Here is a 25,817-nt window from a genome sequence, read left to right on the forward strand (position 1 = left end):
CGAGGGCCATGAGCAGGTCTGCTTGTGTTTTCCTTTCCTATCTGGACATATGAAGCCTAGAGACAGTGACCAGGGGAAATGTTAAGAGGAGTGCAGGGCTCTGGCCTCAGAGGGAACAAAGGAAGCTAAAGTCCTTCAGGTCTGCCTTGCCGACTCCATCCCCTCGGAGGTGTGCCAGGTAGGCTCTCGGGTAACCAGTTATCTAAGCGTGAGGAAGAGCGAGAGATGCCTCTGCCTCCTGCCCCTGTTTCTCCCACTCCAGGATCAGACTTCAGACCAGGGCTGCTCTTTAACTGAGGGGCGAGCAGAGGGCTGGGAGGAGAGGCTTAAAGCACAGACTTGAACCCAAAGCTGCGGTGGCTGGACTGACAGGCAGAGTGCTTTGGCTATGACTAGGATAGGGTGGTGGTGGTCCCTGAGCTAGGAAGTCTGGGCAGAATATCCATGGATGGAAGGAAATCAGTGGTGTTTCCGGCCGAGTGGACAACAGGCTCAGAGAATGCTGGCTTGGATGAGCACGGTGAGCGTGGAGACTGGTCAGAAGTGGTCCAGGGTTCTGGGCTGGGGTTGGGGTGCTAAGGAGTTAGGACCACAGATCGTGATTCTTTGCTGCCTGTCCCTGGAAACTCTGCCTGCTGTAACCAAGACCTCCTTGAGTTCAAGGACAAAATAGAAAGAAACCAGTCTAGCTTTCAAAATCTTGAGACAATGTATTTATGCACAGTGTCTCTTAGAATCTTGACTAAGTCTACAGGCCAACTCAATAATGTTGATTTTTTTTTTAATTAAGATGCATTTAAATCAAAAGTCCCTTCTCCCAGTGCAACATTTTTCACATTATCCCGCAACGCCCCCGCCCCCCCGCCACCATCACCGTAATGACTCACATCCCAGGTGGGCCACAGGGACATTAACAAGAGACGTGCAGTCCCTGCAGCCTTTGCCAAGTTTGAAGGTGTCTATCCTTGGGGATTTCCGTGTATGCTGTTCTAATGAGGCCTCAACTCAACAGAGCAGATAGGACTATATCAGTATCTATGACGTGAACACTGAAATGATGATGTATTGAAGGCCTGAAAGTAACTGCCGCTACACACTGAAAGCAACAGAACCAGAAACAGAGATGGCAGTGGCCAGCACTCCCTCTGTGTCAGGCGCTGTGTATTACCGCGTTTGACACTCAGCACCCTTAGGGTGTAGAAACTGCTAGCATTTCCTGTGTGGGCTGAAGCACGGTGAGTCGGACAAGCGGCCGACACGTGTGCGTGGAAGGGGATGAGAGCTGACCCAGGTCTGACTGATTCCTCAGCTCAGTCCAGAGGTTCCTTATGTCCTGAAACCAAGGAAGTCACTTGGTTACTCCTCTTTGTCCAGAATCAGTAGGTTAAATGGGTATCAAAATGGCATAAACCTTATGCTTTAGAAAAAAGATAAAGGCAAAACATTTGAAAACAAGGAATGCGGGGTATACCACCAGTTGCTTGTCTTTAGCCGATAAAGAAATGTTGTAGGGATCCTTGCCATTAGAGATGAGGTCCGTGTACCAGCAGCTTCAGCATCCCATGGGAGCTTATTAGCAATGCTCATTCCCAGGCCCCACCCAGACTCCCTGAATCAGAAGCTGTACTTTTACAAGACTCCCGGGGGTTTTGCTTAGGGAGCACAGGTGTGGAGAGGGCTGTAGCACTGGAAAGAAAAGAAGGCCGCAAACACATCTGCCTCCAGACCTCTACTGCTTCATCTGCAAGGGAGCATGGCTTCCCTCGTTCCTCCTGAAGACTTCAGCAGCCTTGAACTCCAGGGACACTCCAGCTTACCGGGCTGGGTTTGCCTAGTGAGTAGGTATTGTTGCCTCGGAGAAGCTCATACAGCTTGAGTTGCTCTGCAGGTACTTAGAATTCAGGAGACACAGGCACATATACCTACCAGGGCCAGGTTTAACCCTTGCAGAGGCCTGGCCTGCAGTATATGCAGCATGCACTCCTACAAAGTCATCCCCAGGATGTCGCTTTCAAAGACTAGGATGAGGTGGGGGCAAAGTCACGAAAGTTTGCACTTTCTGGTGCAGCAGTAGGTCACGTGTTTCAAATTTATCCATCATATAAGTAAAGGTGAATAGGTCAGATCTTAGAGATTTCACAGCTTTTGGGTGCAGGCCCAGTAAATCCTCAAATTCTAGAACTTGCCAGCCTCCAGGGACACTCCAGCCCCCTGAGTATCGTACCTTACCACACATCCACAGCTCACAGCATGTTGACAACCCCGGCAGCACCACGATCTTGCGATTCCAGCCAACTTCTTTCCATCCTAGAGGGGGTGGTGCAAGGACAGTGGGGGGGGAGGACCATCCCTCTGTCCTGATGCTTCCCCAGGCGGGCCCCTTCACCACGTAAGTGTTCCAAGATCTCACTTCCTACCTCACCACCTGTTGCACACCTTCCCCTGTACCAGCTTCCTCCTCTGACTTGCACAGGCTGTGTTTATTTTCCTTAGTCTGCCCAGTAAAATTCAGCCCGGGACCCCAGAGAGGCATGCAGGCTCAAGGCTCTGCAGGAGGGGAGGAGCCAGGAAGGGGCTGTGTTCATATGCGCCTGTGTGTGCGTGAGCCCCTGTGAGCAGGGCAGCACCTGTGGTCTGTTTCTTGCTGGGACTTTGACACACTCACCTCAGACAGAGGAGCCCAGAGATGCATGTGTCTGGCCCACATTCAGGGAGGCTGGCCATTGCAGCCGCCTCTGGCCAGGTTGAAACCTGGGCCTGCAGGGACACAATGGAACTGCCAACATAGTGTTCCTCTGGGAGAGGCGGGGCAGGCCTGCAAGGCCTGGGTTGAACCATAGCTCCGTACTCCCCTGGAGACCAAGAGGCATCTATCGGAGCCAAAGGGAGTCAGCCTTCTCTCTCTTTTTTTTATTTCCAGCTTTAGTGTTGCTTTTACTTTTTTTTTTGAGTATAATTGCTTTACAACAACTACAGGTATACATACATCTCCTCCCTCTCAAGCCTCGCTCCCACCCCATCCAGTCTCACCCATCTGAGTCATCAGAGCACCAAGCTGAGCCCCCTGCGCTGCACAGCAGCTCCCCACTAGCATCTGTTTATATGTATACATGTCAGTGCTTCTCTCCCACTGCGCCCCATCCCCCACTGTGTCCACATGTCTATTTTCTACGTCTGCGTCTTTGTTCTTGCCCTTTTTCTAGATTCAAATAAGTTCATCTTCACCCTTTTTCTAGACTCCACATATACACATTAATATATAATATTTGTTTTTCTCCTTCTACTTCAGTCTTATGACAGACTTTAGGTCCATTGACATCTCTCCAAATGACCCAGTTCCATTCCTTTTTAGGGCTAAGTAACATTTCATTGTATATATGTACCACATCTTCTTTATCTATCCCAGTTCTTAAATCAGCCTGGATCTCTGGGGGAGAAAATGAATAAACAATAGAGAACAATCAAAGGAAGTGCCAACAGCATCACTTCTTCACCCTCCTTATCAGCTCCTCCTACGTGTCACCCTGTTTATTCAGTGTGGATCTAGTGCCCCGCACAGAGTGGATCGCGTAGTTTCTTAAACCACCGTAAGAGGTGAAGGTATTGATCGTCGGCCACATGTAAGGATGGAGACACTGAAACACAGAGAGGCAACGAGTAGCAGATACATAGAGAACAGCATCTGACCCACATAAGAGTAAACGAAATATCGTGACGCTGTGCGGGCCTCGGGGAACTCCGCTCTCCCAGAGCCCAGGTCTCCTCCTGATACTGGAGGGGACAGACCCTCCCTCACTGGGTGCTGAGACAGCAGCAAGGTGCTCTGTGAAAGGTGCTAAGCTGAATATTAGTTCTATGTAGACAGTGGCAGATCCGAACCAACACCTGTCTGACTGCAACATGAGCCCCTCAGCCAGCTCCTGACAAGGTTTTGACTTGGATCTACCACTGTCTTCATAGAGCTAGTTTATAAGGTGCCCCATGTAAACCAGGCAGACCTGACTTGCAGGCTGTGGGCCGGGCTTTGGGGAGCTCGCAGGGGCTGAGGGGCCTTGAGGTCAAGGGGAGATGCAGGAGAGGCTGCCTGGAAGCTGGCCGGGCCCTGGAGCAGCCTCGCTCTGCCGTGTTGCAGGTGCGAATGTCTCCCTGGGTACAGCGGGAAGCTCTGCGAGGTGGACGACGATGACTGCGCCGCCCACCCGTGCCGCCACGGGGCCCAGTGTGTGGACGCGGTCAACGGCTACACATGTGTCTGCCCCCAGGGCTTCAGGTAGGGCTGAGGGGCTGCGGGCAGGCGGCAGAGGGTGGGGGGCTGGGGGGCCCAGGCGACCCTAGCCCTGCATCTCCATGGTGTCTTTATTTCCGAAACCTTCCTCGTGCCCTCCAAGTCCCAGAGCAGACATTGTTAACCCCATGTTGTAGATGGAAAAGGAGGTACCCAGGGCAACCCCTTGGCAGCTGGACTTAGGGTCAAACTTGGTCATGATTCCGTGTAACGAAAGATGACACCATTTTGGAGCCCAGCTTGCAGCGTGGAGGGAGCCATGTGGCCACGCTGGCAGGATCTTCTTTCTAGGCTGGAGAATAAACCATTATGGATTCCCCAGTGGCAGGAAAATGGAAGCAGATGGGAGGATCTGGGGCAGTCACTGAAGCCGGGCGAGAAAAGGGAGACAGCAGGCACTGGCCAGGAGGTCAGACGTCTGTGGGGTGTATGGACGGAGTGTGTGGCTGTCAGCTCTAGCTCCCACACTGACCAGAAGGGAAGGGCACAAGGCATCCTGGAGGGGAGGCCAGGGCCCGCAGTCAAGGCTCTCAGCCTGGGGAACGTGTTCTGTATACATGTCGGGTCTCACAGGAGCACAGAGCTGACTGCGCAGATGAGCTTGGCCGTGGCCCGGGAACGGGAGCCGGGAAGGAACCACACGTTCCCACGGTAGTTGGTTCCACAGGTTGACCGAGGGCCTGGGCGTGCAAGGCTTATGAAAATATAAGTTTCGGGCCCCACCTCAGGGCTATGAGATTAGAATCAGGGGTGGGGAGAAGGAGCTGGAAACCCACACTTTAAAACAAATGATTTTAACTGTGGCAAAATGCACATAACACAAACTTTACCATTTGAAGCGTTTGTAAATGCACAGCAAGTGCATTCATACTGTTGTGCAGCTATCGCTGCCATCCGTTTCCAGAAATCATTCTATTTCACCAACTGAAACTGTGCCTCCCAATTCCCCCTGCTCTAGCCCCAGCAGTCACCACTCTGCTTTGTTTCCATGAGTTTAACCACTCTGAGTGCCTCAGTGAATGGAATCAGACAGTGTTTGCCTTGTCGTGGCTGCTTCTTTGGCTCAGTGTCATCTCAAGGTCCATCCATATTGTCACACGGGTCAGAATGCCCTTCCTTTCCAAGGCTGAACAGTGTTCCGTAGTGTGTACATGCCATGCTGCTTATCCACTCATTCGTGGCTCGAAGAGAATCTGCTCCTTTAACAAATGTATCGCAGGTGATTCTGATGACACAGAAATTGAGGACCTGCACTCTAGTCCAACCTTATTATTTTACAAGTGGGAAATCTGTGGCTTAGAGAAGGAACCGACCTCCCCAGTCACTGGCAGGGCTGGAACCCATCCCCATTCCCTTTCATGCCACCCTCTTCCCAGGCAGCTCTTTGGCCTCAATGACCTGTCTCCTCTCACCTTCCCCTGTCCGCTCTCCCCACCGTTCTCTGCCCTCCCAGTGGGCTCCACTGTGAGCACCCCCCGCCCATGGTCCTGCTGCAGACCAGCCCCTGTGACCAGTACGAGTGCCAGAATGGGGCCCAGTGCATTGTGGTGCAGCAGGAGCCCACCTGCCGCTGCCCCCCAGGCTTCGCCGGCCCAAGGTGCGAGAAGCTCATCACCGTCAACTTCGTGGGCAAGGACTCCTACGTGGAACTGGCCTCAGCCAAGGTCCGGCCCCAGGCCAACATCTCTCTGCAGGTGCGCCCCCCCACCCCAGCCCTTGGAAGGACCCCGATGTGCCCCTGAGCTCTGACTGTTTTGCAAATAGCTGGGATGGGGGCCCTGGCCAACTCCATGCAGAGGCTTCTACAGACAGCTCCTGACTCCTGTAGGGAACAGCCATTCAACTACTACGTGCCAAGCAGGCAGTGGGGATTCAGTGGGGGATAAGACAGCCAAGCCCCTTGCCCAGGGCAGGAGAACAAGAAAATGGTCAGTGATAACCCTTGGTGATGTGGGAGCACGCAGGTGGGGCTGTGATCCCAGTCTGCCCGGAAGAATCAGGGAAGGCTTCCCAGAGGCAGTGATAACTAAGCTGAGGTCTGAAGGATGAGTAGGAGTTGGTGTGGAGAAGGGTGGAAGGGCTGATAATGCAGGGTGAAGAGGGGATGCATTCAAGTCTGGGAGATCAGCGTGTGCAAAGGCCCAGAGGCAGGAGGGAGCAGGGCATCTTTCAGGGAGCAGGAAACTGTTTAGTATGAACCAGATTCTTTGCCAACTAACTTCTGTCAGGCTCCTTACCTGTGGATCTGAGTAGTTCTTCCAAACCACATCTCCAGATGACCTCAGTGCTGTTGGGGCAGAGGGGAAGGCAAGGGATATGACAGAGAAAGACCCAGATGGCACTCGTGGTGAAGAACTCTCCTGCCAATGCAGGAAATGTAAGAGACGTGGGTTTGATCCCTGGGTTGGGAAGATCCCCTGGAGAAGAGAGGGCATGATAACCCACTCCAGTATTCTTATCTGGAAAATCCAATGGACAGAGGAGCCTGGTGGGCTACCGTCCACAGGGTCACAGAGAGTCAGACACAACTGACTGACTGAGCATGCACGCACGTGATGTTGAGCAGGACCCTGCCTATAGAGCAGGCTTGGTGAGCAGTGGGTAACCCAGAGGCACAGCTGGAGGGTGCAGGCCAGTTAGCAGCCCTGCCATGTGGCATCCACTGAGGCCCCTTCTTCCTTCTGGCTGTGGCTACCCTAGCCTGGGTATAAGCTTATGGAGAGAAATAGTCATTCAACAAAGATCCACTGGCCATCTATACCTGCCAGGTACCATTCTAGAGACGGGCTGCAGAGATGCACAAATGTTCACATGGCCTCGCCTCGTGGAGCCTCCGGTCTATAAGCAGGCCTCTGAGACGGGGTGAACCAGTGGCACACACAAGGAAGACGCTCTGGTTGCCACCATCCCTTGTCCTGGACCACTTCATTGCCCTCCTGCCTTCCTCCCTTAGTCCTGCTCACCCAGAGACCCAACTGTTCATCCCAACTAACCGGGCCCCGGGCCCCAGACACCCAGTGTTCTATCCAACCATCTGCTGCACACCCCCTCTTTCCGCTATTCCTGTGCCCGGTGCTGGGCACTGACAAGCTGTCAGAGAGCCCAGCCCTGCAGCCCAGTGCCTGGCGAACATGCCCTCCGAGCAGCAGCTTCTGAAACCAGTGCTTCTCAGCCGTGGCAACACATTAGAATCTCCCAAGGCACCTTATCCTTGCCTGGGTCTCACCTCTAGAGATTTGTATATAATTGGTTTGGGGTGAAGCCCAGACACTAGTGTTTTAAAAAATTCTCGAGTTCATAGTCAACACTGAATTAAATAGTAGTGGTTAGTCTTTTGTCTATAATTATTACTATATACAAAGAGATGAAGGCCCCAAGAGGCTAGATCAGAGCTCATGGTTCCTGGCATTTTTATATATGTGTTCACTTATACACACACACAACATAAAAACATAGCCACACATATTGAATACCCCCTAAGTATTTGGAATTGCTCAATCAGCATTTGCTTGAGTATTAAGCAGAGGCCTTCCTTGTGGAAGTATACAGACTAGACGGAAGAGGAGACAAGGACATGAGTTCAGATCCAGGGTTCATTTCCTGAGTGAGCCTGGAAGAGGGCTCTGGGAGGTGGGGGCGGAGGGTGCTTCAGGGCGGCCCTGACTCTCGTGCCTCCCTCCAGGTGGCCACGGACAAGGACAACGGCATCCTCCTCTACAAGGGGGACAACGACCCCCTGGCACTGGAGCTGTACCAGGGCCACGTGAGGCTCGTCTACGACAGCCTGAGCTCCCCGCCGACCACAGTATACAGGTGAGGACCACGGTCCCGCCCCCCACTGCATGAGCACCCCCCACCCAGCACCTTCTCACCTGCAGCCAGAGCTGCGAGAAGCTGCCGGCAGCTCTGGTTCTGCTTCTCCCCCGTCCTCACCCCCAACACACACACACACGCACACACACACACACACCGGCAGTTTTACACACACACACCGGCAGTTTTACACACACACACACACACACACACACACACCGGCAGTTTTATATACACACACACACCGGCAGTTTTACACACACACACACACACACACCGGCAGCTCTGGTTCTGCTTCTCCCCCGTCCTCACCCCCAACACACACACACACACACACACCGGCAGCTCACACACACACACACACACACACCGGCAGCTCACACACACACACACACACACACACACACACACACACACACACCGGCAGCTCTGGTTCTGCTTCTCCCCCGTCCTCACCCCCAACACACACACACACACACACACACACACACACACACACACACACGCTGTCAGAGTGGCGGGTGGGAGCAAGAGAGGCGGTCTTGGAGGAAGGGAGGAAGGGCAGACCCACGGGGAGATGACACCTCATTACCATAAGATAAATGGCCAGCTGGCTCCTGGGCAGGAGCCTCTGCTCCAATGGAGACGAGGCTGCTTAATGAGATGCCCTTTTAAAAATGTCATCCTAATCTTTGATTAGTTTAAGAAAGAAAACAGGGAGAGATGAGCTTGGAACTCAAGGGGAAGAAATTCCAGAGCATGGAGAGAGCAGGACTTTTCCTTAAGTGACTTTCAAACTGTTCTAAAGGACAGTATTTCCTAAACTTCAGTCTTTCCAACCATCACCCTGATTTTTACATTATCTGTATGTTAGCTGGGCTATTACTTAATGCCTTCCCTTACATCAGCTTTAAATCTGCTCACTTTTTAAATTTAGCTTCATCCTGAGTAACATCATCTGTGAAATTACAGCTCTGCTAGTTCACTATGCTATATTTTTTTTCCTCAGTCAAATGAATTCTCAACTAGGAACATTTAAAAATTATTTTAGTTATAAATATTTTTATAATACGTATAAAAGGAACTACTCAAACGAGACATGTTTGTCTGTGTTACACTTAAAATCACATAAAACCTCCCTGTGGAGGAAGATCCGTTCCTTGGGGAAAGCACAAGATGTAAGAGCAAACCCCCGTCCAGAGGCCGGCCCTTCCCCTCTGGAAGCAAGAGCACGTCTGATCGCAATGAGTGAAAGGCAGCGTTTTTCCCAGTAACGAAATCCTTTCTTCAATCAAAACTACGTGGAGTTCAATCACACTAAACGCACAGGGGCACAGCCTCCCTGCAGAGCTGGAGGGAGCAGCCTCCTCCCTCACATGCACCCTCACGGAGGCCCCAGCACACCTCCCACGAATCCCAGGTGAAAACCATCGGCACAAACCATGGTTCTTTTTTAAAAGCTTGTTTATTTATCTGGCTGCACAGGTCCCTGTTGTGGCGTGTGGGACCTTCGCTGTGTCAGGTGGGATATTTCGTTCCGGCACCTATGCTCAGTAGTTGTAGAGCTGGGGCTTCACTGCCCCAGGACGTGTGGGATCATAGCCCCCCAACCAGGGATCGAACCTGTGTCCGTCACATTGCAAGGCAGATTTTTTCTTTTAGGATTTACTTATTTGCTTTTATTGTTGGTTGTGCTGCGTCTTTGTTGCTATGCACGGGCTTTCCCTGTGGCGGAGAGCGGGGACTTCTCTTGTGGAGCACGGGCTCTAGGCCTGTGGGCTTCCGTCATCGGGGCCCGTGGGCTCTCCAGTGTGAGCTTAGTGGCTGTGGTGCACTGGATTAGTTGTTGTGCGGCATGTGGGACCTTCCTGGACCCAGGATTGAACCCGTGTCCCTGCATTGGTAAGGCAGATTCTTAACCACTGGACCACCACTGGGGAAGTCCCAAAGCAGTCATTCTTGAGGTAAGTCCCAGAGCAGCTGCAGAGCTGGAAGCTTGTTAGAAATGCACGTTTTCAGACCCCACCCTGGACCTGCTGACCCAAGCCTGAAACTCTGGGGTCCGACCCATCCACCAGTTTTAAGGAACCTGTAGGAGATTCTGAGAAGTGCTTGCTTACCCATGAAGGCTTCCTGGAGGAGGAGCCATCTGCAGTGGGTCCTGAAGAATGTGTGTGAGCAGTGAAAGCAGCGGGCCAGCAGGCTGGGAGACAGCAGCCCCCAGCCTGAGGGACCATGAAAAGGCAGTGGCCATGAAGAGTCACAGCAGAGAGGGTGGCTGGAAAGAAGGCCAGCCAGGTTTGGCCAGCAGGCTCAGTGAACGTCCCAGTGGCCTCAGAGTTCCCTGGAGCCGGGGACTGCTACCATGTGTGTTCCTGGGGCCGCTGGTCATGGGTGAAGTCCAGGGGACAGAGGCCAGGTCCAGGGCTGCCTGACCAAAGCCTGAAGTGTCAGACACATCTAGGTTTGGCCGAGTTCTCCCATGCCTCCCACGGTATTCTCTGTCTCCTATGGATGACAGCACTGTGTCCCTCCAGGTGTGTTTCTGGGAGCCTGTACATGGACAGGTCAAGGACAGAAGGTGACAGCCAGAGCGGCTGGGCTCTGTCCAAAGCTTAGGGACCTCCCCTGCCCTTCCCACACTGAGGTCAGCTGCTGTTGATACAGATATTGGAATACTCTGCTGGTGTCTTAATCAGGGCAGCAGGAATGAATCAGGAACCTGTAGAATGGCTACTCCCTTGTCAGGGAGTCAGGTGAGAGTTAGCAGGTGGCCTTTGGGAGACCCCAGGGCCCTTTTCTTACCTCTGGGAGAAACCAAGTAAAGGATGTCCCTGCTAGGATCCTCATGCCAAGTCTGGTGACATATTTTGTGCCCTTCAAACCCCAATCCTAAAGGTCCAAGTCTCTAAGAATCTCGTATTAAAAAGTGGTTTTGCCGGAACTTCCCTGGCAGTCCAGTGGTTAAGCCTCCATGCTTCCTGTGCAAGGGACATAGGTTTGATCCCTGGTCAGGGATCTAAGATCCCATATGCCATGAGGTGTGGCCAGAACATAAGTGGTTTTGCTTCCAAATGCTTTTCTCTAAGCAGCCCTGGTTCTGCCCGAGTAGTGCACACTTTCATTCATTCGGGAGCATCTCTCAGGCACTGTTACTGAGTCAGGTCTGACTGATTCATCTCAAGAGAACAGCAAATGTTGATAGAAAGGGAAGTTGCTTTTAATCAGAATGCTGGCAATCTGGGGAGATGGTGGACTCCTTGTCCCCTGGAAACCACCTCCGAAGATTCTGTACTGCCATGACGGCTTTTAAAGAGGAGAGAGAAGAAAGCTGCGTTAACCACTGAGACAGGCAGTCAGAGCCATCACCTGTGCAGACCTGTCGGCTTCCTGGGACTCTTCATTAGACGCTGTCTTGCTCACAGAGTTTGTCTATGAGATGACTGAAGGGGAAGCTGGGGAAGAGATCTGGTCATCTGCTAATTACTTACTCATTTGTTCTAGTTTGATCTATAGAAAGAACTAACAGATCAGGCACAGTATTGTGCGATCCAAAGATCTGAGTAGAGGTGAGTAGAGCATGGGGGTGCCTGAGGTAAGATTCGTGAAAAGACACAAGAGCCTCCTGCAGGGAGCTCTTTCCTGCCAAAAGCTGCTTCCAGTACCTAGCCTTGGTCCTGTGCTGGGGTTGGAGCCACAGTGTTCAGAAGAACACAGTCCAGGGAGGAAGGCAGATGTGTAAATAAGCAAGTATTGTAGGAGCAGGATAAAAGAGGTCTCACAGGAGACGCCAGTGCCTGTTGTAGGGACAATGAAGAAGGAACAGACAGTTGATTCTGCTTAGATAACCAGGGAAGGATCCCTGGAGGAGGAGGTGATGTCTGAGCTGAGACATGAGCTATGGCTGATGAGTGTTTCCACAGGCTGAGAAACGAGACTCTGGGGAAGGGGAGACCCCATCCGTATGCATGGAAGCCAGGCTGGGAAGAGCTGAATAGCAGCTGACGGAACCAGGAAGCCATGCCAGCCTCAGAAAGATCTCCTCCCCCGAGTCACAGCAGTAAGCTCTGACCTGCTCAGCCTCAGAGCCAGGGCCCACTAAGTTGCTTCAGTCGTGTCCCGATTCTTTGCAACCCCATGGGCTGCAGCCCACCAGGCTCCTCTGTCCGTGGGGATTCTCCAGGCAAGAATGCAGGAGTGGGTTGCCATGGCTCCTCTGGCCTCCTCACAGGAAGGCAAACCACAGCTGATCTGATTGGAGAGGGGGCAGCCTGCAGACCGCATTAGGGAAGTTTAGGCCCGGAGCAGCTGGGTTCCATGCAGGTTCCCAGCTGAAGTTGCAAGTAGTGAGACTCTGTTTCAGTCCCAGATATACAATACCCAATCAACAAAAACCCACCAGAGTCCTCCCTGCTGCAGAATGGAGGCAGACTGCACTATTCCTCTGTTCTAAGACTTGTCTGAGGAGCAAACTTACCTGCATGCAAGGTCCAAGGGACCTAGTAAGGTGACAGACTTGGGGGAAGGGGGCCCCAGCAGGGAGTGTTGTAGACCATGGTAGCCTGGAGGGAACAGTGCCAACAGATGCAGCTGTGTGGGGAGGCAGAGTCTCAAAGTTAGTTTGTTAAGTCGCTCAGTCGTGTCCGACTCTTTGTGACCCCGTGGACCGTAGCCCACCAGGCTCCTCCATCCATGGGATTCTCCAGGCAAGAATACTGGAATGGGTTGCCATTTCCTTCTCTAGGGGATCTTCCCAACCCAGGGATCGAACCCAGGTCTCCGACATTGCAGGCAGATGCTTTAACCTCTGAGCCACCAGGGAAGTCCCAGAGTCTCAAAAGAAGCTAGCAATTCAGGGTTTCCACGGAATTCAAAGTTTAAAGGGTGGCCATTTTAAAACAGCCCCTGAGATCCCTCTTTGGTGACCAGTGCATGCTCCCTCCAGTCTTAATTACCGCAAACCCATCCACTGCTAAGTCTTTGATCCAGTCCTCATTGCAGGCCCCAGGCAAGCGTCATCACGCCTGAGAACTTTGATGCTCAGATGAAGCCTTGGCCCACAGAGGCCAGTAAGTGGCAGAGCTGGGACTCGAAGCCAGACCAGCCTCCTATCAGAACCCCCTCTCCAACATGCTAGGGAGAAAGGTGGGCCAAGAGACAGTGTGTGGTCCTGCTCTGACGGTCTGGGAGCTTAGGGTTGCTACAGTGCAAGCTGAGGTCTCAGGCTGCTGCCTAGCTGGAGTCCCAGGAACTGTTTGTGAGGCTCTGTCACCACCTAGTGGTCATGTCTCAGCATCCAGGTGCATGCTTCCAGCCCAGAAGAGGGATGACACTGTGGTGTACGGTCCTGTACCTTGGGAACTTGGATTTGAGTCCTGCTTCCACCACCCACACTTTAAGATTTCAATCTGGACACCTTTGATCTCTGAGCCTTAGGTCTCACTTCTAAAATGGAGAAAAATTATACATCCCATGTACAATTGTTAGGGTTAAATGAGACAATGCAAGTGCTTTAGCATAGTTAACCACTCAACACAAGCTTTCTCCTCTTCCACCCCTCTCCCCCCAACAACTGTTATTAAAAGGAGAGAGCGCTATGGGCCACTCTTTGCCAACACAAGTTCTCATGCCATCCCAGACGGGAACCTCCCAGCCTGGCTCTGACGCGGCCAGTGCTTCCCACCTCCTACTCGGTGCTGTTTCATCGGGCTTGGTGGATAATGAGGAACACTGTCAAGACCCTTTCTCCTCTGAAATTCCAAAATATATTACCAGGAAACTACTTACTGGGCCTTGGAGCCAAGAGTAGGATTTTCTCTTTTAGAGTTCACAGCAAGTTGTTTGGGGTTTGCTGTTTGTTTTTTTTTTTTTCCCAATTTTTTTTCTCTTCTTTTGTAGCAGCAGAGCCATTTTTCCCATCTGTGTTTTACTTCAAAGTCCATGATTTAAAAAAAAGAAGTAGAAATGGAACCATTGTGATTCACAAGGTGGTGCCAAAAAATCAGAACCTGCAGCACTGCCAATACCAAACCTTCAGGGACCCACTGTTTGAAAACCACCAGCTTCAGGCATTATTTCCAGGAGACCGTGGTTAGGATGTGCAGGAAGAAGGTTGCGTATTAACCACTGAGTACCTACTGGCACAGGCAAGGTTATGGGAGGTTTTGATTTGGCATGAATCCTTACTTTTTTTTTAATTGAGATATTAACATCACATATATGTTATATATAACATATAACAATATATTGTTTCAGGTGTACAACATAATGATTTGATATTTGTATATACTGTAAAATGATCACCACAATATGTCTAGTTAAGATTCATCACCATCAGTTCAGTCAGTTCAGTTCAGTTGCTCAGTCGTGACCAACTCTTTGCAACCCCATGAATCACAGCACGCCAGGCCTCCCTGTCCATCACCAACTCCCGGAGTTCACTCAAACTCATGTCCATCGAGTTGGTGATGCCATCCAGCCATCTCATTCTCTGTCGTCCCCTTCTCCTCCAGCCCCCAATCCTTCCCAGCATCAGACTCTTTTCCAGTGAGTCAACTCTTCGCATGAGGTGGCCAAAGCATTGGAGTTTCAGCTTTAGCATCAGTCCTTCCAGTGAACACCCAGGATTGATCTCCTTTAGAATGGACTGGTTGGATCTCCTTGCAGTCCAAGGGACTCTCAAGAGTCTTCTCCAACACCACAGTTCAAAAGCATCAATTCTTCGGCGATCAGCTTTCTTCACGGTCCAACTCTCACATCCATACATGACCACGGGAAAAACCATAGCCTTGACTAGACGGACCTTTGTTGGCAAAGTAATGTCTCTGCTTTTTAATATACTATCTAGGTTGGTCATAACTTTCCTTCCAAGGAGTAAGCGTCTTTTAATTTCATGGCTGCAATCAGCATCCGTAGTGATTTTGGAGCCCAAAAAAGCAAAGTCTGATACTGTTTCCACTGTTTCCCCATCTATTTCCCATGAAGTGATGGGACCAGATGCCATGATCTTCGTTTTCTGAATGTTGAGCTTCAAGCCAACCTTTTCACTCTCCTCTTTCACTTTCATCACCATACCTAGTTATAATTCTTTTAACTTTATGATGAGAAATTTTAAGGCTTACTCTCTTAGCAACTTCCAAAATTAGAATATTACTAACCATAGTCACCATGCTGTACATAGCATCCCCAGGAGTTACTTAGCTTGTAACTGGAAGTTTGTACCTCCTGATCCACTTCTGTAGGTCACCCACCCATCCCCTACCCCTGGTAACAACCAGACTTCTCTGTGGATCTACAAGCTCAGGTTTTTTTCATTTTGCTTTGTTTTAGATTCTACATGTAAGTTAGGTCATATTGTATGACCTTTTTTTTTTTAACTTTTTATTTTGTATTGGGAAGTGAAAGTGAAAGTTGCTCACTCGTGTCCGACTCTTTGCGACCCCATAGACTATACAGTCCTTGGAATTCTCCAGGCCAGAAAACTGGAGTGGGTGGCCTCTCCCTTCTCCAGGGGATCTTCCCAACCCAGGGATCGAACCCAGGTCTCCTGCATTGCAGGCAGATTCTTTACCAGCTGAGCCACAAGGGAAGCCCTTTGTATTGGGGATATAGACAATTAGCAATGTTGTGATAATTTCAGGTGAATACCGAAGGAGCTCAGCCATACATATACATGTAGCCATTGTCCCCCAAACTCCCCTCCCATCCAGGCTGCCACATAACATTGGGCAGAGTTCCATGTGCTGTACAGTAAGTATATGGCCATCTTTCTCATGGCTGGGTAATATTACACTGTACATATATACACCACATTTATCCATTCGTCCATCGATAGACATTTAGGTTGCTTCCCTGTCTTGGCTACTGTAAATGATGCTGCAGTGGATGTGAGAGCATAGATATTTCACAAGAAGTTTTCTTTCTTTCAGATGAATATCTCAAAGCGGACCTGCTGGATCATATGGTAGTTGTAACTATTTGAAGAACCTTTATGCTGTTTTCTATAGTGGCTGCACCAGTTTACATTCTAATAATGCACAAGAGTTCCCTTTACTCCACGTGAACACTTGTTGTCTGTCTTTTTTATACTAGCCACTCCAACAAGCGTGAGGCGACACTGTTGTGGTTGTTGTTTCCGTTTCCCCAACAATTACTGATGCCGAGCACCTTTCATGTACCTGTTGGACATCTGTATGAATTCTTTGGGAAACTGTTTATTCAAATTTCCTGCCCATTTTTAAATCAGATTGTTTGGGTTTTTGCTATCGAGATGTATGTGTTCTTTATATATTTTAGATATTAACCCCTTATCAGATATATGATTTACAAATATTTTCTCCCATTTCAGTAGGTTGCCTTTTCATTTTGCTGATGATTTCCTTTGCTGCCCAGAAGCTTTTCAGCCTGACGTAGTCTCATTTATTTTTTGTTTCTTGTGCTCTTGGTGTCAAATCCAAAGAATCATCACCGAGATGATGTCAAGGAGATCACCGCCTCTGTGCTCTTCTAGGGGTTTTACGTTTCAGGTTTTATGCTCAAGTCTTTAATGCATTTTGAGTTAACTTTTGTGTGTGGTGTAACACAGCGGTGCAGTTTCATGCCTTTGTATGTTGCTGCCTGCTCTTCTCAGCACCGTTTGTCACAGAGACTGTCCTTTCCCCATTTTATATAGGTGGTCCCTCTTTTGGAAATTCATGGACCACATGTGCATGAGTTTATTTTTTGACTTCCCGTTTAGTTCTGAAAGGTTGTTGCTGGGATTCTTGGCCTCCAAAGAATTCAATCTGGGGCCAGAGACGAGGCTTGATCTCTCAGAGCTTTCGTGTAATAAAGTTTTATTAAAGTATAAAGGAGATAGAGAAGGTTTCTGACAGAGGCATCAGAAGGGGGCAGAAAGAGTACCCCCCTGCTAGTCTTCAGCTGGATGTTATACAGTCACTAGCAGTCTGTTAATGAAAGAAAGGAATGTCTTAAAACTCAGAGAATGGCACCAGGCCCCTCACCCGTAAGATGTCTTTTGGGTTAATCTTGGCCCCAGACGAGTCATCCCGGGCCATAAAACAATTGACTTGAATCTTGTATCCCGTACAAATAGTTTCGTTTACATAGATTAGGGGAACAGTGTTTGAGTATAACATACTGGTTTGTCAAGTCGGTTCTGAGCCATTAGGTGAAACTGACTTGAAGACAGAGAGTGGGGTAAATGCATAGTACAGTAACACAGCTTAAGACAAATATTTCCATATGAAAAATGCATTGGTTAACTCAGGATTTGAGAAAAGTTAAGTTCAGGTGGACCCAGGTGTCATTATGACAACACAGCATTTTAAGAGAAACCTCTTTTTAAATTTGTATTGAGAAGGGAAAAAAAATAAATCCCTAGTTTGTTTCCTCCTGCCGCATAAGAGAGAAAACAGCGTCCGACAGTTGCAGCCTGTTTCCTCCGTTTGGAGACCCCTGGCCTTCCTGCCTGTTACCCTCTCAGTTCCATTTATTGATGTGTCTGTTTTTATGCCAATAATCTTACTATTTTGATTACTATGGTTTTGTAATACAGTCTCAAATCAGGAAGAGTGACGGCCCCAGCTTTTTCTTTCTCAAGATTGCCTTGGCTATTCACGGTCCTTTATGGTATCACATAAATCCGATGACTACTCTCTTTCTGTGAAAAATACCATTGGCATTTTGGTAGAGGTTGCATTGTATCTGTGGATTACTTTGGGTAGTATGGACATTTTAACAGTGTTAATTCTTCCAGGGCCTGAGCACTGAACATCTTTCTGTTGATGTCTTCTTCAGTTTCTTTCATCAGTGTCTTACAGTTTTGAGGGTACAGGTCTTTTACCTCCTTAATTACTTTTTTCCTAGGTATTTTATTCTTTTTGATGCAGTGTAAATGGGATTGTTTTCTTATTTCTCTTTTTTTTAAGTTAATTTTTATTGGCATATAGTTGAGTTACAGTGTTATGTTAGTTTCTGCTGTACAACAGCGTGAGTCAGTTATAGATATATCCACTTTTTTGGATTCTATTCCCATATAGGTCATTACAGAGTATTCTGCAGAATTCCCCATGCTGTGCGGTAGATTCTTATTCGTTATCTATTTCATTATAGTGATGTTTATATGTCAGTCCCAGTCTCTCATCTCATTCCTCCCCTTCTTAATTTCTCTGATAGAAATTATTAGTGTATAGAAATGAAACTGATTTTTTTTTTTTTGCTTTTTTCATTGAAGTATAGTTGAATATAGTTTACAGTGTTATGTTGGTTTCCGGTGTGCAGCAAAGTGTTTACATACATCTTCTTTTCAGATCCTTGTCCCATGTAGGTTATTACAAAAGACTGAGTGTAGCTCCCTGTGCTAGCCAGCAGGTCCTTGTTATCTGTTTTATATACAGTCATGTGTGTGAGTTAATCTCAAACTCCTAACTCATCCCTCCCTCCACTCTTCCCCTTTAGTAACCATAAGTTGCCTTCCATGTCTGCGACTCTATTGTGTTTTGTAAATCAGTTCATTTGTATTATTTTGTTGCTCCTACACATGAATGACATCATATGATATTTGGCTTTCTCTGATTTGCTTCACTTCATGTGATAATCTCTAGGTCCACCAATGTTGCTGTAAATGGCATTATTTCATTTTTTTTATGGCTGAGTAGTATTGTTTTGTAGTATATTTGTAACTCATCCTCTTTCTCTGCTCATCTATTGATGGACATTTAGGCTGTTTCACGTCTTGGTTATTGTGAATAGTGCTGCAGTGAACACTGGGGTGCAAATATCTTTTTGAAGTATGGTTTGCTCTGGATATATGCCCAGGAGTGGGATTACAATATAATATGGTAACTCTATTTCTAGTTTTTTTTTTAATGGAACTACCATACTATTCTCCATAAGAGCTATGCCAATTTACATTCCCACTGGCAGTGTATGAGGGTTCCCTTTCCTCCAAATCCTCTCCAGCATTTACTATTTGTAGAATTTTTGATGATGGCCATTCTGACCAGTGTGACGTGATACCTCATTGTAGTTACCTTGATGGCATATTAAAAAGCAGAGACATTACTTTGCCAACAAAGGTCCGTCTAGTCAAGGCTATGGTTTTTCCCGTGGTCATGTATGGATGTGAGAGTTGGACTGTGAAGAAGGCTGATCGCCAAAGAATTGATGCTTTTGAACTGTGGTGCTGGAGAAGACTCTTGAGAGTCCCTTGGACTGCAAGGAGATCCAACCAGTCCATTCTAAAGGAGATCAATCCTGGGTGTTCATTGGAAGGACTGATGCTAAAGCTGAAACTCCAATACTCTGGCCACCTCATGCGACGAGTTGACTCACTGGAAAAGAGTCTGATGCTGGGAAGGATTGGGGGCTGGAGGAGAAGGGGACAACAGAGAATGAGATGGCTGGATGGCATCACTGACTCGATGGACATGAGTTTGAGTGAACTCTGGGAGTTGGTGATGGACAGGAAGGCCTGGCATGCTGTGATTGATGGGGTCACAAAGAGTCAGACATGACTGAACTGAACTGAATAATTAGTAATGTTGGGCATCTTTTCATGTGCCTGTAGCCATTTGTATATCTTTTATGAAGAAATATCTGTTTAGATCCTTTTTTTGGAATGTAATTGCTTTACAATGTTGTGTTAGTTTCTGCTGTACAATGAAGTGAATCATCTATACATATATATATCTCCCCGCCCTCTTGAGCCTCTCTCCCGCCCACCCCCAGCCCACCCCACTAAGTCATCACAGATCTCCGAGCCGAGCTCCTTGTGCCGTGCAGTAACTTCCCACCAGCTGTCTATTTCACACGTTGTGGTGTGTATATGTCAGCGACTCTCCCGATGCGTCCCACCCTCCTCCAATCCGCATGTCCACCTGCCTGTTTTCTGCATCTGCATCTCTATTCCTGCCCTGCATATAGGTTCACCTGTACCATTTTGCTAGATTCTATGTATAAGCGTTAATATATGATATTTTTCTTTCTGACCTATTCACTCTGTGTGACAGACTCTGGGTCCATCCACATCACTACAAATGGCCCGATTTTGTTCCTTTGTATGGCTGAGTTAGTTCATTGTATACATGTCCCACATATTCTTTACCCATTCATCTGTCAATGGGCATCTAGGTTGCCCCATGTCCTGGCTGCTGTAAATAGTGCTGCAGTGAATATTGGGGTACATGCATTAATCTCAGACTCCTAATTGATCCCCACCCCCTTTCCCCTTTGGTAATCATAAGTTTATTTCCTGTATCTGCACATCTGTTTCTATTTTATATATATATTTGTTTCATAATTCAAAAAGACACATTCAATTTCTTTTTTTTTCTGATTGCTGTGACTAGGATTTCCAGAACTATGTTGAATGAAAGTGGTGAGAGTGGACTTCCCTTATATTGTTCTGCTCTTAGAGGAAATGCTTTCAGCTTTTCACTGTTGAATATGATATTAGCTGTGGGTTTGTGACACATGCCTTTATAATATTGAGGTTGGTTCCCTCTATGCCAACTTTCTAGAAAGTTTTTATCATAAATGGATACTGAATTTTGTCAGAAGCTTCAAATCTATTGGGATGACCATATGGTTTTTTCCCTCAATTTGTTAATATAGTGTATCAACTGACTTGCAGATATTAAAAAATCCTTGCATCCCTGGAATAAACCCCACTTGATAATAGTATATGATCCTTTTAAGGTACTGTTGGATTTGGTTTGCTAATATTTTCTTAAGAATTTTTTGTGTCTATGCGCATCAGTAATCTGGTCTGTGATTTTTTTTTTTTGTGATATCTTTGTCTGGTTTTGGTGTTGGGGTGATAGTGGCTTCACAAAATGAGTTTGCAAGTGCTCCTTCCTCTGCAAGTTTTTAGAATAGTTTCAGAAGGATTGGTGTTAGCTCTTCTCTAAGTGTTTGATGGAATTCTCCTATGAGGCCATCTGGTTCTGGACTTTTGTTTGTTGGGAGTTTTTTAAAAAAACTTGTTTTTGGCTGTACAGGTTTTCTCTGGTTGTAGAGAGTGGGGGCTACTCTTCATTGCGATGTGCAAGCTTCTCATTGCAGTGGCTTATCTTGTTGCAGAGCACAGGTTCTAGGCATGTGGACTTCAGTAGTTATGGTGCATGGGTTTAGTCAGCAGAACGTGGGGTCTTAGTTCCCTGATCAGGGATTGAACCCATATCACCTGCATTGGGAGGCAGATTCTTAACCACTGGACCACCAGGCAAGTCCCTATTGGGAGTCTTTTAATCACAGATACAAGTTAAGCATTTATAACTGGTATGCTCGCATCTTCTATTTCTTCCTTGTTCAATCTCGGAAGGTTGTCCTCTCTAAGCTTTTGTCCATCTCTTGTAGGCTGTCTGTTTATTGGCACACGGTTGCCTGTAGTGGTCTCTTGTGCTGTTTCATTTTTCTGCAGTGTTGGTTTTAAGTTCTTCTTTTACATTTCTGATTTTATTGATTTAGGCCCTCTCCCTTTCTTTCTTGATGAGTTTTCCTCAAGGTTTATCAATTCTGTTTATCTTTTCAAAGACCAGCTTTTAGCTTCATTGATCTTTTGTATTTTCTTTTCTTTTCTTTTGTTCTGCTCTTTGATTTTTTTCCTTCTGTTAAGCTTGGATTTTGTTTGTTCTTCTTTCTCTAGTTGCTTTAGGTATAAGGTTAGGTTGTTTGAGATTTTTCTTGTTTCCTGTGGTAGGCTTGTGTTGCTATAAATGTCCCTATAAAAGTAAAATTGCTTTTGCTGCTTCTCAGTGGTTTTGGATAGTCATGCTTTTATTTTCCTTTGTCTTTAAGCATGTTTTCTTTCCTCTCAGCTTTCTTCAGTGGTCCATTGGCTGTTTAGTAGCATATTGTTTAGCCTTCATGTATTTGTGAGTTTTTCCAGTTTCTCCTTACAGTTGATTTCTAATCTCACTGTGTTGTGGTCAGAAAAGATGCTTGATATGATTTCAGTTTTCTTAAATGTACCAAAGCTTGCTTTGTGGCCCAGCATGTGATCTATCCTAGAGAATGTTCCAAGTGCACTTGAGAAGAATGTGTGTTGTTCTGCTTTTGGATGGAACTCACTATAGGTATGAATTAAGTCTGTCTAATCTAAATGTGTAATTTAAAGTCTGTGTTTCCCTATTTTCTGTCTGGATGATCTGTCCATTGATGTAAGTGGAGTAATGCGACTGATGTTTATAATTTTATGTCTAGCAACTTCACTGAATTTGTTAGTTCTGACAGTTTTTCAGTAGAAACTTTAGATTTTTCTGTATATATCATCTCGTCTGCAAGTAGTGACAGTTCTACTTCTTACTTTGTGACATGTATACTTTTTCGGGCTTCCCTAGTGGCTCAGTTGGTAAAGAATCTCCTGCCATGCAGGAAGATTGGGTCAGGAAGATCCCCTGGAGAAGGAAATGGCAACCCACTCCAGGACTCTTGCCTGGAGAATTCCATGGACAGAGGAGTTGGGATTGCCAAGAGTTGGACAGACTATGCGACTTTCACTTTCACTTTTTTCCCATCTTTTTTATTTCTTTCTTAGTTGCTCAGGCTGGGACTTCCAATACATGTTGAATATAAGTGGCGAGAGTGGACATCCTTGTTTTGTTTCCAATTTTAAAGGAAAAGCTTTCCACTTTTTACTACTGAGTATAATGTTAGTTGTGGGTTTGCCATATGTGGCCTTTGTTATGTTGAGGAATGTTCCCGCTACACCCACTTTGTTGAGGGTTTTTATCATAAATAGATGGTTGGATTTTGTCAAATTCTTTTTCTGCATTTATTGAGCTGATTATATGATTTTGATCCTTTATTAATGTGGTATGTCACACTGATTGATCCACTTGATCATGGTGTCTGATCCTTTTAGTGTACTGTTGAATTAGGTTTGCTAATATTTTATTAAGAATGTTTGCATCTGTTTTCATCAGGGATATTGGCCTGTAATTTTCATTATTTATGGTATTCCTGTTTTTCAGTATCAGGATGATGCGGGCCTTATAAAAAGAGCTTGGAAGTGTTCGTTCATATTCTATTTTTGGAAGAGTTTGAGAAGGATTGTTATTAAGTCTTCTTTAAATGTTTAGTAGAAAAAAAGTAAAACGAATTTGTTTGGTAAAATTCATTTATGAAGCCATCTAGTCCTAGACTTGTATTTGTTGGGGAGTTTTTGATAACTGATTCAATACTCTTAAAGGCACCCTTCATTTTGTTGCACTTTGCTCTATTGTGCTTCACAGATATTATATTGTTTACAAATTGAAGGTTTGTGGCAGCCCTGTGTTGAGCGAGTCTATTGGTGCCATTTTTCCAGCAGTTGCTCACTTCATGCCTGTGTGTCATACTTTAGTGATTCTAACAATATTCACTTTTTCACTTTTGTATTTATTATGGTGATCAGTGATGTTTGATGTTATTACTGCCAAAATTGACTCCCTGAAGGCTCGAGTGACAACATTTTTTTGGCAATAAAGTATTTTTAGGGTACCTACATTGCTTTTTAGACAAAATGCTATTGACACTTAGTAGAGTATTTAATAAACATAACTTTTATATGCACTGGGAAACTAGAAAAGTGACTCACTTTACTGAGGTGATTTGGAACTGAACCTGCATTATCTCTGAGGTATATCTATGTAGATAGATAAGACAGATGAAATGAATAACTGGAGAAGCTATAGGTGTAATAGGTAACAAGAATTCTATGTACTGTTTTTATTTTTGTGATTTATGTTGTTTGGAATTACTCCCAGACAAAATGCAAGGAACTGCAGGCAAGTTCACACACAGGCTGTGGAAGACATTCAGCAAACCCTCTGTCTCTCCCCCTTCTCTCCTGCCCAGCGTGGAGACTGTGAATGATGGGCAGTTTCACAGCGTGGAGCTAGTGATGCTAAACCAGACCCTGAACCTGGTGGTGGACAAGGGAGCCCCCAAAAGCCTGGGAAAGCTCCAGAAGCAGCCAGCAGTGAGCATCAACAGCCCCCTCTACCTTGGAGGTAAACCCCATCTCCTCCCACCTGTCCCTGGTACTCTGGTACCCACACCCAGGCCCACTGGTGGGGCTCACAGCTCTCGTCTCAGCACCCACTGCCAAAGCCCATCAAGGGAGGCTTCCTGCAGGAAGTGATGGCCAAGCCGCTTCCTAAAGGGTGACCAGTTAGCCAGGTCATGGGGACGAGAAGAGAAAAGGAGGGAGGGCAGGGCTCCTTCCGAGAAACTGCGAGTTGTTCAGGGGGCTGGGGGAAGGTGAAGGTGAGATGGGGAGGGAGGAGATGCAGACAGGGTGCAGGCCCTCCAATATGCAGGCTCGCCTTGGCCCTGCCGCCTCCTCTGATGCTCTGAGGCTCAGCTGATGTGTATGGAGGAGCATGTTTAACATTAAGGGCGTTCAAAGGCCAAAGAGAGAAGGAGCCACCAGCCTGGCAGAGCCTGGGCCTGAAGCACAGCCTTGTGCTCGTAGTTCTCAAAGGGTTATGTACAAAAAAACCCAAAAGGACCAGAGTAGGCTGTTCAACACTGAGATTCCCAAGACTTCTACCCAAGAGCCCACCTCCAAGGGCTGGGATGTGGGCAAGCAGGGTGGGCAGGGGCAGGTCCTCAGGTTGTGGTCTGGTGCCCTCCCGCAGGCATCCCCACCTCCACCGGCCTCTCAGCCTTGCGCCAGGGCACGGACCGGCCACTGGGCGGTTTCCATGGCTGCATCCACGAGGTGCGCATCAACAACGAGCTCCAGGACTTCAAGGCCCTCCCCCCACAGGCCCTGGGTGTCTCACCGGGCTGCAAGTCCTGCAGCGTGTGCAGGCACGGCCTGTGCCGAGCCGTGGAGAAGGACAGCGTGGTGTGTGAGTGCCACCCGGGCTGGACCGGCCCGCTGTGCGACCAGGAGGCCCGCGACCCCTGCCTTGGCCACAGGTCTGTGTTCCGTGCCCTCCCCGTCCCCCGTCACCCCCGCCCCACCAGGAAGTGAGCACAGATGGAAGCTGGAAGGACCGCAGTCAGACTGTAGGCAGGACCTGTGGGGGCTGCTTAGAAGATCAGGCACTTACACAAACAGCAGGGCTTGCTCAGAAGGAGTGTCACTGTGCAAGGGCCTGGCTGAAAAGTACTTGTCAAATGACCGTCAGAGCCTGCCTAGAGTTGCAGCAGCCCCCACGTGCCTCCAAGCCAAGTGGAATGGGATGCCAGCGCACACGTGCCATGGCAGGTGGGTGCATTTCAGGCCCAACTCAGCTCCCCCCCTCAGCAGTGCCCCCCCATGCAGGCACCAGGGGTGTATAGCCACACACAGATGAATCATGGCATAGCTCTGGCGTTCATTATGCATTCAAATACTGAGGGCCTACAGTGTGTTGGACCTTGTACTAAACATAAGACGCCCAGCGTCCTCAGTGTTCAGAGATCTGAATCAACCGAAAACAACACTGGAGCCATGCCTGGCAACTGGCGTGGCTGAGCAAGCTGGGACATGATATTGTAAATCAGAAGTGAAGGACAGCTGGGAAGGGGCAGAGTCTCCTGGATTGCTCTGAAGTGCGTGTGCATGTTTGACTCTACAGTGAATATGTCCGCAGTGAACCTTGGCTCTGAATGTCATCCCAGCAGGGAGAACGCTGCAGCATGATTAAGAATCCAGGCTGTGGCATCACTTTGTCCTCTGTGAGACGTAGATAAGACTGTCTACTGTGCAGGTCTGCAGAGGAGAGGCGAAGGTAGAAAATAA

The 25,817-nt window shown here is 47.8% G+C and overlaps 1 protein-coding gene across 1 annotated transcript in view; it reads left to right on the plus strand.

Moving 5' to 3' along the window:
• The window catches only part of SLIT3 (slit guidance ligand 3), a 725,929-nt gene that overhangs the window by 692,278 nt on the left and 7,834 nt on the right, over nt 1–25,817 (plus strand). Inside the window, exons 30-34 of the mRNA XM_055421786.2 lie at nt 4,133–4,270; nt 5,739–5,979; nt 7,968–8,098; nt 23,939–24,093; nt 24,724–25,009. Coding sequence (XP_055277761.2) covers nt 4,133–4,270; nt 5,739–5,979; nt 7,968–8,098; nt 23,939–24,093; nt 24,724–25,009 — 951 coding nt within the window. The remainder of the gene's footprint in view (nt 1–4,132; nt 4,271–5,738; nt 5,980–7,967; nt 8,099–23,938; nt 24,094–24,723; nt 25,010–25,817) is intronic.

The sequence above is a fragment of the Moschus berezovskii genome, chromosome 18 (genome assembly GCF_049115385.1).
Source record: "Moschus berezovskii isolate FMDL1 chromosome 18, NW_MosBer_1.0, whole genome shotgun sequence".
In the NCBI taxonomy this organism is placed as follows: domain Eukaryota; kingdom Metazoa; phylum Chordata; class Mammalia; order Artiodactyla; family Moschidae; genus Moschus; species Moschus berezovskii.